We start from the raw sequence: 12,787 nt of genomic DNA, 5'->3' as shown, positions 1-12,787 counted from the left end.
AAACTTGGAATAGTTATTTACGATTACCTTACGTATATATAGTATTTATATAGCATGAACCTTTACCAATTTTACGTTGACATTTATATTTGAGGCCTTGTTATAATATATATTGTACTATTAATTATATTTGCCCTACAAATCTTTATTGAACTACTTAAAAAAACAACCAACATGAAGGCTTTCCAACATTTATACTTCGTTTTTTTTCTTTCATCAGCCTTTGCATTCGAGTTTCCACCTTCAACTCCAACCTTCTATCTCAATCATATTGGAATTTCCGTTTCAAATCTCGCTTCACAACGCAATTGGTACAATCGAACCCTGGGCTTCAGCACCCTCCTCCAAATCGTTGGTCCAATGGAAATACCAGCAGGAACTCCGACTACAACACCATCCTCATCTCAAGCACAAACAATTCAGTCTGTTAAACTACAGAATCCTAGAACAAGGGCAATCGTCGAACTTATATCTCTCTCGTCTTCGACACACAGCCCTCGATTGAACACATCGTCATTGACTGCATCCGCTATTCAAGGCCTTTTCCATTTCGCATTTCGAGTTCCAAATCTTAAGGAAACTATGCGGAAGCTGCAAGAAGATGGTGCATGGGTAATACAGCCGATTGCAGAGGGGGCAGACGAGATTAACAATGTTAGCACTACGTTTGCCTATATTTCTGACCCTGAAGGTAATCTTATTGAGCTGATCGAATTTTGGTGAATAATACTATTTATGCTCAATGGAGATTTTTACCAGCCAACATACTCTTATGGCCGCAACAAAAAGGGTTGAAAGTTTGTGAAAGTGGGAGGGGCCGTTTGAGCCGCTCAGCCGTTGGACGGGCTTGGAGGCACGACTCATTGCTCACTTACAAAATGATATGTACTCTTCACAACGCTCGTTTAGAATAGTTTAGTTAGCCAGTTATTTATGAATACTAATTATGTACAGTGGCGACTGAAATGAGTGTCCGCTTTGTTAATGTAAAGTTTCTCTCCGCACGGACTATTTATGTGGCGCATTGTGGCCGATACCGTGCGCTGCTTCTAAGCAGGTTGTACCCTTAGCAAAGGCCATACTACGAGCCGGAACTGACCTTTGTCTGTGACGTCAGCTTGCTGCCATCTAGGCAGCAATAAAATCGGCCAGTTCATGCCACCGAAGCGCCCAGAACAGGCTCTTTGTATCGCCTATAATTGCTAATAAATCTATACGACGCGTTGCGGCATACTTTAATGAATGGGATGGTTTGACAAGTTTCGCCCTAATACGTAACAGTTCAAGAAAGCCTGTAGTTGCACGTAAGCAGCTCGTTAAGCTGTCTGAAATTCATCTGGTCGGGATATTCTCCCACTATAAGACCAGTTTGGCTATTTAATGCCCCCTTAATGATTATCAAAGGGTAAAAACTCAGTTTATGAATCGACAGTGTGCGATGGATCATCCCTGAATCTAGGGACGGGCCGCGAGGACACGCCAATACAGCGGTGCAAGCCGACGTCATCAGCTTATTTTCCCCGATACTGTACATCTTTTTAAAGCTAGTCTACTATTATCCTATAGTTAGACCTAGCTTCCTATATATACAAAATAGAACCAACAATTAAGTTCATGTTTAGAGTTGTATTGCCTTCAAGTATCTCTTTGTTGAAAAAAAAAAATTGCGGCATATTGAGGCGGTTGATTGCTTAAGAATATCTATTGAGGTGAGGGGTTAAGCTAACTCCCGACGTCATATTTTTCCCAAGTCTATAGCCAACGCCTCACTCTAATTAAGCCATTAACGACTAATCCTAATTACTTTCGGAGTCTTTCAACAATAATGAGTCCAACGACGCCACTTTCCAGCAATATCGCCAATAGCAATTTTGGCAATAACGTTAATACTGTATCAATTAAAGAGTCATTCACAACTACGCGGCCGCCCCCAGACGGACCCATGCTTAGCAGACTTACGAGTCACCGATCCCCGCGATGACAAAACGCATATTGTAGAAACTAAAGGCAAGCCTACTCCATGCCGACTTTAAGATGTGGCGTAACGATCCGCGGTGTCGGCTACTCTGGAATAAAGGGTACCCGGGCAAGGGAAAGACTATGCTGCAATATTATTGATGAACTAGAGGCGCTGCACCTGGGCGGCTCTACAGAGCCGCCGCCAGCCCCATTTACTTTATGTCAGCCAGTAGCACATGAGAGCTCAAATACCCCTCTTTATTCGATTTTTCTTACAAGTCATTCATTCGTTGCTGTTAAATTACCGCCATTTGGTTTTGATGTCATGTCCATCGGTGGTTATACTCATATCACTTAGTTACTGATTCCTATGCTTTTGTTGCTGATATCACGATACTACGATTAGCTTGGCTTCTTATCCACTCAACTGGGCCTTAGAACCTGCCCCTAGGGCCGTTTCAAATATGGTGGCAACCCTCCAAGGCCCAGAGAATTGGCATGACTGGATCATGTCCATATCTCGGGTTGGTTGTACTATCTGGGATTTGGTTGATCCCTCCAAAGAGCAGAAGTCAACGCCGTTGCCGCCGCCAGTAATTCCAACCTACAAGGACGTCAATTCCGGGGCAGTAGACACAAACGATCTAACTGTAGCCGAAATTCTCAGGCTAAACATGTTACATGCCGAGTACTTGATTAAACTTAAGAGATATGAGGAGCAGCAGGAAGACCTTGCCACGTTGAGACGGGAAATTGCCAACAGTGTCGGAGGGTATGGGTACTTGATTGCTGGCGAATATGATCTCGCCAATCAACTAGCCATACTTAGCAACAAACTGAAACCTAGTGACGAGGCGTATAGGCAAATGATATCGGACCGATATTACGCTGCTTTGAGGGCACCGGTCAAGTCAACCCTGTGGGATTGGTACTTCCAATGGCTCATAGCCTATGAGACGGCTAAGGGCCTGGATCTCCCCGATACAAACGATCTTTGTGCTACTCGCCTCGTCTTACGGGCCTTGGCGTCCATCTACTCGACACTCTCCGACCACTATGAAATCCGGATGGAAGATTTGGCCCAGTCGGACGAGCCTGGCTGGTACAAAGGCCTGCCTGAACCCCTTATTATTTGTAAGACCCTCGCAAGCCGGGGCGACTGCAAAATATTCAGGCAAATCAATCGCTCTGCAAACGTCCTATATGAGTCACAGAGGGCTGAGCCCCGCCCCCCTCGAAAGGCCCTGATTCTTCAACAGCGCCGTAAGCCTTCTGAACGCACTGAGCTCGACGAACTGGCTTATCGTAATGAAGTTGCGGAGCTATATTATTATCACCTGTCGCTAGGCATCGACGGGCATAAGCTGGACGACTATCTCAAGAGCTGGCGAAAAATGATTACAGAAGCTCGGCGCCTTGGCTATCCACCAATATCAAACAGTTCGTTGGTTTTCCATTTTCTAGAAAAGGTGTCCCCAATTTATTGGGAATTTGCTGTTTATTGGAAGGAAAAGGAGTTCGACAAAAAGACTGAGGAAGGACGAGAGGATTCGCCTGATCCTATTGCGCTTAGTGAGATGTTTGAGCGATGTTTCAAGAGAAAAGTGCTCGGTCAAATCGATACTCTCTTTGGATTTGGCCCAAGATCATATGACTTCAAGTTATACCAACCACGGGGAGGCAAGAAGTCGAAGCCTCCCAAACTAGTCAAGGCGGCTAAACCAACTGGCTCGCCCAAGTCACCTTGCCTTTGCGGTATGCAGCACTTCTACACGCAATGTTTTTACTTGGTCGACGAAATAAGGCCTATCCACTGGATGCCATACACCGATGTGGCATCTAAGGTGTTTAAGCAATTGAAAAATCCCTATATAAGGGCCAAGGTAGTCAAGGCCATGGAGAAGAGGGGGGTGACAATGAACAAGGTACCTCTTGAGGCTGCTCCAGGGCTGCGGATAATTCAATCTGATTGCAGTCAGAGTACAAAATAAGTTCAATCCAATTCAATCATGGATGTTCAATTAATTGATAGTTTCAATTATTCTTAAAATTTAGGGGATATATAATGAAAGGATTATTTTAATTATTTCCTGTGATCATACCCTAAAGTAAAGAAACTGTCTCAGTCGATATTTCTAAAAAGGAATAGTATAATTAGCTTATAACACTACATTGTCACGATTGCAATTACTAGCTTAGGGATAAGTTTCTAAGCACGTGATGTTCACGTGATTTGTGATACAGTACAATATTCTCCTAATGTGTATGTCTTATTCTAATAACTTTGTAATGGAGGGTTGAAGGGGCGTTTGAAATATATAGTATCTGGTTTAAAATTTAGTAGGGTAGAACTGTGTCGCCACTGCTATATTACAAGTCAGTTACTAAGATAATAGCAACGATAACCGCAACTAGGCGCCGGAAATAGCACTTTACCCAAAAACAGACAGAACTCTTAGGCTATAAAACAGTACATGATGATGAGAGAGGATTAGCTCTGTACCAGCCACAGTTTCGCAAAGTGGTCTGTGCGGAGAAACTTTACATTAACCGAAGCGGACACTCATTTCGGTCGCCACTGTACTACATTCTGTATATGTATGCACTATTAACAGTCATTTTTGTATGGCAAGCAGCGGTGCAGCAGCAAGAGCGGTCAATTGTGGCGCGTTGTCTCGACCCAAGTCAATTACCCAATTCGGGTGTCAATAGGCCAGCCCTCAATAAGCGCCGGCCTCACCTTTACCAGCAACATGTTTGCTGGCAATTGAGTTTATCTGCATCTCATACAAGAAGCGTACTCGTATTCAGGTACAGTAGTAAATCTATTCAATTGTTTTCGTCTCGCGTTTTTGTGGGGTTTTCAGGCACGGCCGTCTTTTCAGACTCAGCTTCAATGGGGCAGCTCAGGCTGGCGCTGGTACCTGGTGATGATCTTTGATCCCAATGCGCCTGGCGTTGTCTGTTGTACGAAGAATGGACTGAAGATTCCATGGCATGTTTCTTGGCAAAAGATGAAGATTGTTGTAATTACCCAGCTGCAATCACCCAACCTCACGCGGTTCACCGGTACCCCTGGCCCAACCACTCCGACGACAGCCTCAACATTTACAACAACGAAGCCTCTGTTGAACAAACTTTCTTCATAGACTGACTAACAACATCATTTTCCACCAACATCCTCAAGTCCAACTGAATATCGGACATGGCCAGCCCGCGTGCCTTGAAGAAAGCGGTCCACTCGGCAAAGCGGCGGAGAGGCTTATTGACAAACACCATCAATAACACCAGTCAATAGCGGAAAGTGGACTTTTCACTTGCGACTTTGATGATCTAAGCTTTCATCAGGAAAATGCGGAGAGTGAAAATAACTCCTCCAGACGAGATTTTGAACATATATATCTTTCCAATGTTCTCATCTCTTTCGTCTCTTCCTCCTTCTTCTCCATCTGCGGGCCAGTCTCTTGCCTTCAAAGCATCACTTTATTCTTCTCTTCAGCTCCCACTGAAACCCATCGTCCATCACCCAACATGAAGTTCCTCGCCACCGTTGGCGTCCTCGCTTCCGCAGCTATCGCTGCCCCCAACCCCGAGCCTTTCTGCTCCCAGCCCGGCCAGGCCTGCTGGAAGGTCAGTCGTGCGGCCTCGGCTTTCGTCGACACTATGAAAATCGTTGGCGGTCTCGAGTCCCGCGACGAGCACGGGGCAATCCCCAACGAGATTGCTCTGTCCGCCATCAATGGCCTTGACCAGCTCTCCACCATGATCCTCTACGCTTCCGAGGACCCCAGTGCCTTCCGCCCCTACGGGGAGAACGGAACCGAGACTGTGCCTTACAAGCGCGACGCCACAGGCCAGCTGGACAGGCGGTGGTGCTACCGCCTCGGAATGCCTTGCTGGGTCCCCAAGAGAGACGCCGAAGTCAATGAGGAGAAGCGATGGTGCTACCGCATCGGAATGGGCTGCTGGATTCCCAAGCGAGACGAGGCTGAAGTCCAGGAGGACAAGCGCGAAATCGAGATCAAGGAGGACAAGCGATGGTGCTACCGCATTGGAATGGGCTGCTGGATTCCCAGGAGCGACGCCGAAACCCAGGAGGAGAAACGCGAAGTCAAAATCCAGGAGGACAGGCGATGGTGCTACCGCCCTGGTGAGCCTTGCTGGGTCCCCAAGCGAGGCGAGGCCGCCGTCCAGGAGGAGAAGCGATGGTGCTACCGCCCTGGCGAGCCTTGCTGGGTCCCCAAGCGAACCGACGAGATCTCCGAGGAGAAGCGCGGGTGCTTCCAGAACGGCGCAGACTGCCAGAAGGCCAAGCGTGTCGCCGAGGCCGTTCTTGCAGCCACCATCGAGGGCGATGAGAAGCGAAGCGTCGAGGTCGAGTCTCCTGAGAAGAGAATGTGCAATAGCGTTGGCCAGCCCTGCTGGAAGGCCCAACGCGATCTTGAGACCATCCAGAACCTGGCTCGCGGCGCCATCGAGGGCATGTACTAGATGTCCGAATCACAAATGTTTGTCCCTCCAAGCTCGACATCCTAGCCCACAGATTGCTAACATGCCATGTCCAGAACATCAGCAAGAGCATCACCAGTCAGCAAATGATATGCAACATGGATGCACTTCTTCTTCACTTCTCCTGAAACGAAATTGATATAATGAAGGCGGGAGCCGGTTCTCTCGAGAAACGAATTCCGTTATTATTGGGTATATAAACACCTCTCGCCTGGGTCCTCACGGACCAGTCCGGCATGGTATGATTACGATGGTTATGGGTTTCATGTTGCGTAATATAGTTAGTATACATCGTACAAAACAACGAATGATGCAATGAATTTGATTGTCCGTCCACTTGGTGAAAATTTTGTCGTAGAGACATGAACCTTGACACTTGTGCAAAGAGAACATGCAGGCTCGTACGGAGAGGGAGCCGTATGGATGCTCATTGATAAAGTCTGTCAACGATATATGACATGCAGAATGCCATCAGACACACGACTCGACCTCAGCCATTCGACAACAAGATGTGCCGCAAGCCGCGACAATATCACCCCGTGAGAATCAACAGGTTCAACTCCCGTCGGTCTGCACAAAGCATCAGCTTACATCTACAACATCAGAAATCACCAGCGGTAATACGACATATGCATGTACGCTCAATCATTGCGGTCCTCTCCATTTTTGTAGGGGAGCACCGCACCCAAGATTGCTCGCTTTCTTCTCCGTTTTCGTTCCTCAGGTCCCCAGCAGTCGTGAGCAGACGCTCGAAAGCGCACCTCGTACTAGGTACTTTTGTAAGTGTTGGAAGAACCCGAACGTTGTTATTTGCGTTGTTCATGAAGAAGAAAAAGAAGAGAAAAGAGGAAAAAAAGATTCAAACATTGAAAATTTTCTAAAATAGGTAGCGGGTCGTCCAGAGTGGGTCGTGTTGGCGCCTTAGTTTCGAGGCAGGGATTTTTTAATTCTTAGCTTGCCGCTGGTGGGTTTCTGTCTGGGTATTTTTGGGCTGTAAGTGCAAGCCAATGCTGTTGGTACCCAAACAACACAGCAGCGAAACCCTGGTCAATAGCTGTCAGTAACTACCTTAGACAAGGGTTATCTGTTTGATCGGAAATGCAAAGGCAAAGAGAGAGAAGAAAAAGAAACAATAAAAACAGCCAGTCTTTTTGAAGTAACTTCCCCGTCCAGCTTCCGGATCTTGCCAAGGCGCCTAGCTACATGTATACATGTGATCCTGCGCATAAACCCAATCCCTGCCTCCGAGCTGAACGGGCAAAATCAACAAACATGTGACGACTAATCGGAAGCGAATCGCATGAACTGCGCATGATGCAGGGGAGCCTAATGCCTAATTTCCTCATGGCAAGCTCGTGGTGGTGCTTCCCTGCGAACCCAAACTGTTCCGATGCTTCACCATAGGCTGAGCTGAGTTGTGCTCTGCATCACAACCAAAACCCGCGGCAAAATAAGCCCGAGACATCGTCGACGATGCCAAACGCCATCATCAGCTGGTTCCGGCGCCGACGCGTCGCAAGGAGCAGCAAGAAGCAACGAGGCACCATCTCGCTGTCCACAAGGCTGCTAATAGAAGCTCCTCCGATCCCGCCTCACCCAACGCTGCCCTCTCAGCGCAGAGGACGGCTCACGCCCGCCCCGTCCCACGAGAGCCTCATTGCCGCCTCCAATGCCGCCACCGCAAACAGCTCCTTCTTCACCAAGCTACCCGTGGAGATCCGGCGCAAGATCTTGATAGAAGCCTTTGGCGGCCAAACGATTCACATGGACCTCATCTACGACCACCCGCCGCGGCCTCATGAAGAGCAGACCGAAGAGATGATTAAGAAAAATGGCCGGTTCCGAGCGCATGGAAACTTCAATGTCAATGTCCACGGTGTTCCCACATGCGATGAGAGAAATCTTAGGCTGGACGACTCACAACCAAAGAGATGGGCCTGGCGAAGCTCCGTCTGCCATCGAAATGGACCAGCCCGTTGTCGTCCCGAAGATGAGGTCCAGCCTGGGGAGGATTACTGTCGATTTGGCCAGTCAGCATGGCACGCGATGTGTCTTTGCTGGCCCGGCGAGTTCCCAACAAAGTGCCAAGTAGGAGCGATGGGATGGCTTCGCAGCTGTCGTCAAGCGTAAGTTCTTTGTCTCATCACATATACATATATATCATATATATCAATCTTTCCAACTTACTAACTGTGTGCTCCTGCGTCAGATATCTCGAGGGCATTGATGTCTTATACTCCACAAACACAATCAACACAGCCAGCAAGGAAATGATCCTCAGCCTCACCTCCATCCTCCTCCCCCAGCGCCTCTCAAGCATCACATCAGTGGAGCTCCTGTGGGACTTTGCGCCGTTCCCCAGCATCCACCCCGAAGTCGTCAAGCCGCCGCTCTCAGACATGGCCAGCTTCCGCGCATTCCTCGACGCCATCCCGACCACGTTTCCCGCCCTGAGAAAAGTACACATCTCCCTCCAAGGACACATATACCCGACGAAGACGATCAACGGCTCCACCAGCTGGGACAACAACATCGATAGGGTCGACGAGATCCTGCATCCTGTGGACGACTTCGTTTTGGGGCTCGGGCCGGACGTACGACGGAGCTTTTCGCTGGGCATCCCGAGCTCGCTGTATAGAAGCCAGAGAGACAGGGCGCTCCAGAACAATGACCCGGTAGAGCAGGCTCACCGCGGTCAATATGAGCGACACTGGAGGTCGCTCAAAGGCTCCAGGGACGGTGAAGGGTATTGGGTCTGTCTGGGCAATAAGGATTTGACCATGCCGTTTATCTGCACGATGGGAGAAGGCGGCTATAAGGGCATTATAGGGGAGGACAACTGGGTGTTTTACAGCTTTTAGCCTTGGTAGAGTTCTTGAGAGTTGGTTATACCATTTGATTTATACGCGTATATATGTATGTCTGTTCCGCGCAAATGTCGTGTAAGCTATTATTAGTCCCGTCCTGCTTTGAGTTACCCTACGACAGAGATTTTCGATCTGATCTTAGATCTTGCGCTTGTTACACTATCAGAGTTTACATGTTCAGCCACTCCCTTCAAATCACTACTCTTAAATTTCTATCTGAATGCCAAGTCGGTCCATACGTTAAAATGGGATCCATGACCAGGCGGCGCAGTGCATTTGCTGGTCTGATGATGAGAGTGGCTATGCTAATGCCAATTACCCCGCCATGATATTAAAGCTCAAACACCAACGCAACACCTTCATATCACAACATCAATCTCATTTATACAATTACAATCATCGAATTTAGGATCATTTAGAGGATTTCACGCTTTTGGATCAACCAAATCTCAAAATCTTAGTCTTGAAACGGTGATTCAGCGTTGTGCTGAGCATCAAGCTTGAATAAGTCACGCCACAGCTTATACTCACTTACCTCTCACAACCCCACCTCACTTCATCTCAGTGAAACAAAGAAAATAAAAATAAAAAAATGGCCGACATCACAGCCCGCCTAGCAGGCCTCAACCCGTTCAAGCAAAACTACGATGACGACGACGACAAAGGCGACTTCATCGCCCCCGAGCCCGGCCACCTCTCGCGCAAGTCGGACCACAACAAGGCCCAGCTGAGAGTCAGCCACGCTCTCCGTTCTTTTCTCGTCGCAAACGACATTCTCTCGGAGCGCGACGCCGGCCTCGACTCCCGCGACTCGCCGCCGGCACTTCGGGAGCTGCTCGGCCGCCGCAGCTTCGAGGCGCCTCCGGAGCTGCTGGACCCGCGATACCCTCTGCCCGAGTACTTTGTCAGCTCCAGCCACAACACGTACCTGCTGGCCAACCAGCTGTACGGCAAGTCGTCCGTGTCGGCGTACGAGACGGCGCTGACGACGGGCTCGCGGTGCGTCGAGATTGACGCGTGGGACGACTCGGAGAACGAAGACGAGCCCAAGGTCACGCACGGCTACACGCTCGTGTCGCACATCCCCTTCCGCTCCGTGTGCGAGACGATCCGCGACGTCTACGACCGCGAGCAGGCCGCCGGCAGCTTCACCGCGGGCCAGGCTGGCGATCCCGCGTCCCCCATCCTGCTGTCGCTGGAGAACCACTGCGGCCCACGCGGGCAGCTCCGTCTCGTCCACATCATGAAGGAAGTCTTCGGTCACCGCCTCATAAGCGAGCCGGTTCGACGCAAAGGCACCCGCGAGCAGCAGGGAAGCGGTGAACATGTGACGCTCGACGATCTGGGTCCTAAAATTTCCGTCATTGTCGAGTTCCATCTTCCCGAAGAGGCCTCAGACAGCGGCGACTCCAGCGACGACCAGACGGATGACGAAGGCGAGAGGATGGCCCGCCGCGCCTACAAGGACAAGAAGCAGGCGGCGTCATCCTCCTCCACTCTCATCGTCCCAGAGCTAGCCGAGCTGGGCGTGTACGCTCAGTCGGTGAAACCCAAAGACAACTCGTGGTATGATCCTGGGCAGCTGGTCAACGGCCCGCATCACCACCTCATCAACGTGTCTGAGTCTGGCTTGTCCTCGCACCTCCCCCAGCACGCCGTCCCCATCGCCTATCACAACGCCCGCCACCTCATGCGTGTCTTCCCCAAGGGCACCCGCATTTCCTCGTCCAACCTCCATCCCGTCAAGTTCTGGGGCATTGGCGCCCAGATCTGCGCCCTCAACTGGCAGACCTTCAGCACCAGCAACCAGCTCAACGATGCGTTGTTCAACGGTTCTGCCGGCTACGTCCTCAAGCCCGCGGCCCTACGCGCTGCCGGCGACGGCCGTCTTGGCACGGGCCGGATGAGGAGGCTGCGCGTCCACGTCGCTGGAGCCACCGACGTGCCTCTCCACGAGGACAGGGAGCGAGACTCCATCAAGCCGTACCTGACGTGTACGCTCTACAGCCCGCTCGACGCCGACAAGGAGCCCCCCAAGCGAAAGACGTCGCCCTACAAGCACCACAAGTTGGGGTTCCTCCACCGTGGCGAGAACCCGCACGCGACGGACCCGGTCTGGGACGAGACGCTGGAGTGGGAGTATGAAGACAACGAGCTAGTCTTCTTGCGCATGCTCATCAAGAGCGACGACAGCTTTGCGAGAAACCCAAAGTTCGCCGCCGTGGCGGTTAGGCTTTCGTATTCCTCTCCTGGGTGGACCTTTATCAGGATGATGGACCTCAAGGGCAAGGAGACGGACTGTACGCTGCTTGTCAAGTTTGAGTTTGAGGATTTGTGAGGGCGCACGGCTGCTGGCCAGCACATACCCTTAGACCAGTATGCATGACTGATGACTCAATGACGACAAAAAATGATAATGACAGCAATGTCTACTGTGTGACAAGGCAGGAGTGTATATATAATTACCTGCATATGGATAGGGATAGCAGTACATATGTACTTTCTACGTAGCAGAAATGGAGTATCCGGCAGACGAATAAATCGTCTCTGCATGTCTTGTTCTGAACTCCTCAGACAACAACAACAACACTCTGTGGATCCCGTTAGTCCACGTTCCGCCAAAATTCTAAATCAGACATCGTAGGAAAGCAGGGGGGGAGGGTAAGAAAAGACTACTCGTACATCCGATATCGCCAACAATGTCTCGATTCCAACTCTTAACTGTCCTCTAGAGATAGACCCCCGATGAAGGCCTGTGGTTCCCCAGACCACAACCCTACGCCTCAAGGCGGCTAAAAGGGGCGGAGTTGGTCCCAGGGTTGAAAGGTTGAAGCTAGCCAACCACGTTGCTCAAAGGCGTGCACATTGCCGTACATTTCCGTATACATGTAGCCAGCCGCAGGAGACGGGTTGCTTTTAGGCTGCAGAGAGATGATTCCACAATGTTGAGAATAGGCAGCCATGAATGAGTTGTTGTAAGAAAATCTCTTGAGTGGGCTAGAATGCATCAGGCTGTGCTGAAGCTGTGATTCTGTGCCGACTTGAGAGGAACTAGACGCGGACCTTGGCAAGTAAAGAGCACAAGCAGCCAAGTATCAATTGGATGGATGGAGCAGGAGATTGACGAATGGGGCCAGCCACAATGTCTGTACAGAATCCCGGGCCATCCTATATAACATCTGATACTACTAAACCACCAATTGCCTGGGCGTAAATTAGTAACTAACGTTTGTATGTCTATTCACAATGCGTGCGAAGTTAGACTAACACTTGTTCCACTTTGAGATATACTTTTTAAATATATCCTTGAGTTGATGCCGTGAATTGACTTGCATACCAGCCCTGGACGAAGTATGCCTGGGCACTGACTTACGTGAAAATGATTGGGTACAGGTAATATGCCTTCTAGGTTGCCTAACAGTCGGGTTGGGATTCACTGCATGGATTTTCAG

The 12,787-nt window shown here is 49.8% G+C and overlaps 5 protein-coding genes across 5 annotated transcripts; all 5 read left to right on the top strand.

The window, feature by feature from the left end:
- Positions 1-134: 134 nt before the first annotated feature.
- On the top strand, positions 135-954 carry V8C40DRAFT_254760 (VOC family protein). Its single transcript, XM_083217898.1, has one exon. It carries the CDS (start codon positions 175-177, stop codon positions 721-723), a length of 549 nt encoding a protein of 182 aa, XP_083069252.1. The 5' UTR covers positions 135-174; the 3' UTR covers positions 724-954.
- Positions 955-2,242: 1,288 nt separating this feature from the next.
- Positions 2,243-4,246, top strand: V8C40DRAFT_85765 (uncharacterized protein). Its single transcript, XM_083223527.1, has one exon. The coding sequence runs from the start codon at positions 2,424-2,426 to the stop codon at positions 3,948-3,950; it is 1,527 nt and encodes a 508-aa protein (XP_083069251.1). The 5' UTR covers positions 2,243-2,423; the 3' UTR covers positions 3,951-4,246.
- A 1,118-nt stretch (positions 4,247-5,364) lies between these two features.
- Positions 5,365-6,717, top strand: V8C40DRAFT_85744 (pheromone precursor protein 1). Its single transcript, XM_083223525.1, has 2 exons — positions 5,365-6,467; positions 6,525-6,717. Exon 1 carries the CDS (start codon positions 5,491-5,493, stop codon positions 6,448-6,450), a length of 960 nt encoding a protein of 319 aa, XP_083069250.1. The 5' UTR covers positions 5,365-5,490; the 3' UTR covers positions 6,451-6,467; positions 6,525-6,717.
- Positions 6,718-7,645: 928 nt separating this feature from the next.
- On the top strand, positions 7,646-9,556 carry V8C40DRAFT_85754 (uncharacterized protein). The gene is made up of 2 exons (XM_083223526.1): positions 7,646-8,594; positions 8,678-9,556. The coding sequence occupies exons 1-2, from the start codon at positions 7,942-7,944 to the stop codon at positions 9,327-9,329; spliced, it is 1,305 nt and encodes a 434-aa protein (XP_083069249.1). The 5' UTR covers positions 7,646-7,941; the 3' UTR covers positions 9,330-9,556.
- A 135-nt stretch (positions 9,557-9,691) lies between these two features.
- V8C40DRAFT_85709 (PLC-like phosphodiesterase) lies at positions 9,692-11,972 on the top strand. Its single transcript, XM_083223524.1, has one exon. The coding sequence runs from the start codon at positions 9,928-9,930 to the stop codon at positions 11,671-11,673; it is 1,746 nt and encodes a 581-aa protein (XP_083069248.1). The 5' UTR covers positions 9,692-9,927; the 3' UTR covers positions 11,674-11,972.
- The last annotated feature ends 815 nt before the right edge of the window (positions 11,973-12,787 follow it).

This window comes from Trichoderma camerunense (genome assembly GCF_050948025.1).
Source record: "Trichoderma camerunense strain CBS 138272 chromosome Unknown V8C40scaffold_19, whole genome shotgun sequence".
Classification (NCBI taxonomy): Eukaryota; Fungi; Ascomycota; class Sordariomycetes; order Hypocreales; family Hypocreaceae; genus Trichoderma; species Trichoderma camerunense.
Note: the sequence above shows the minus strand (reverse complement) of the source record. Positions and strands in the feature narration are given on the sequence as shown.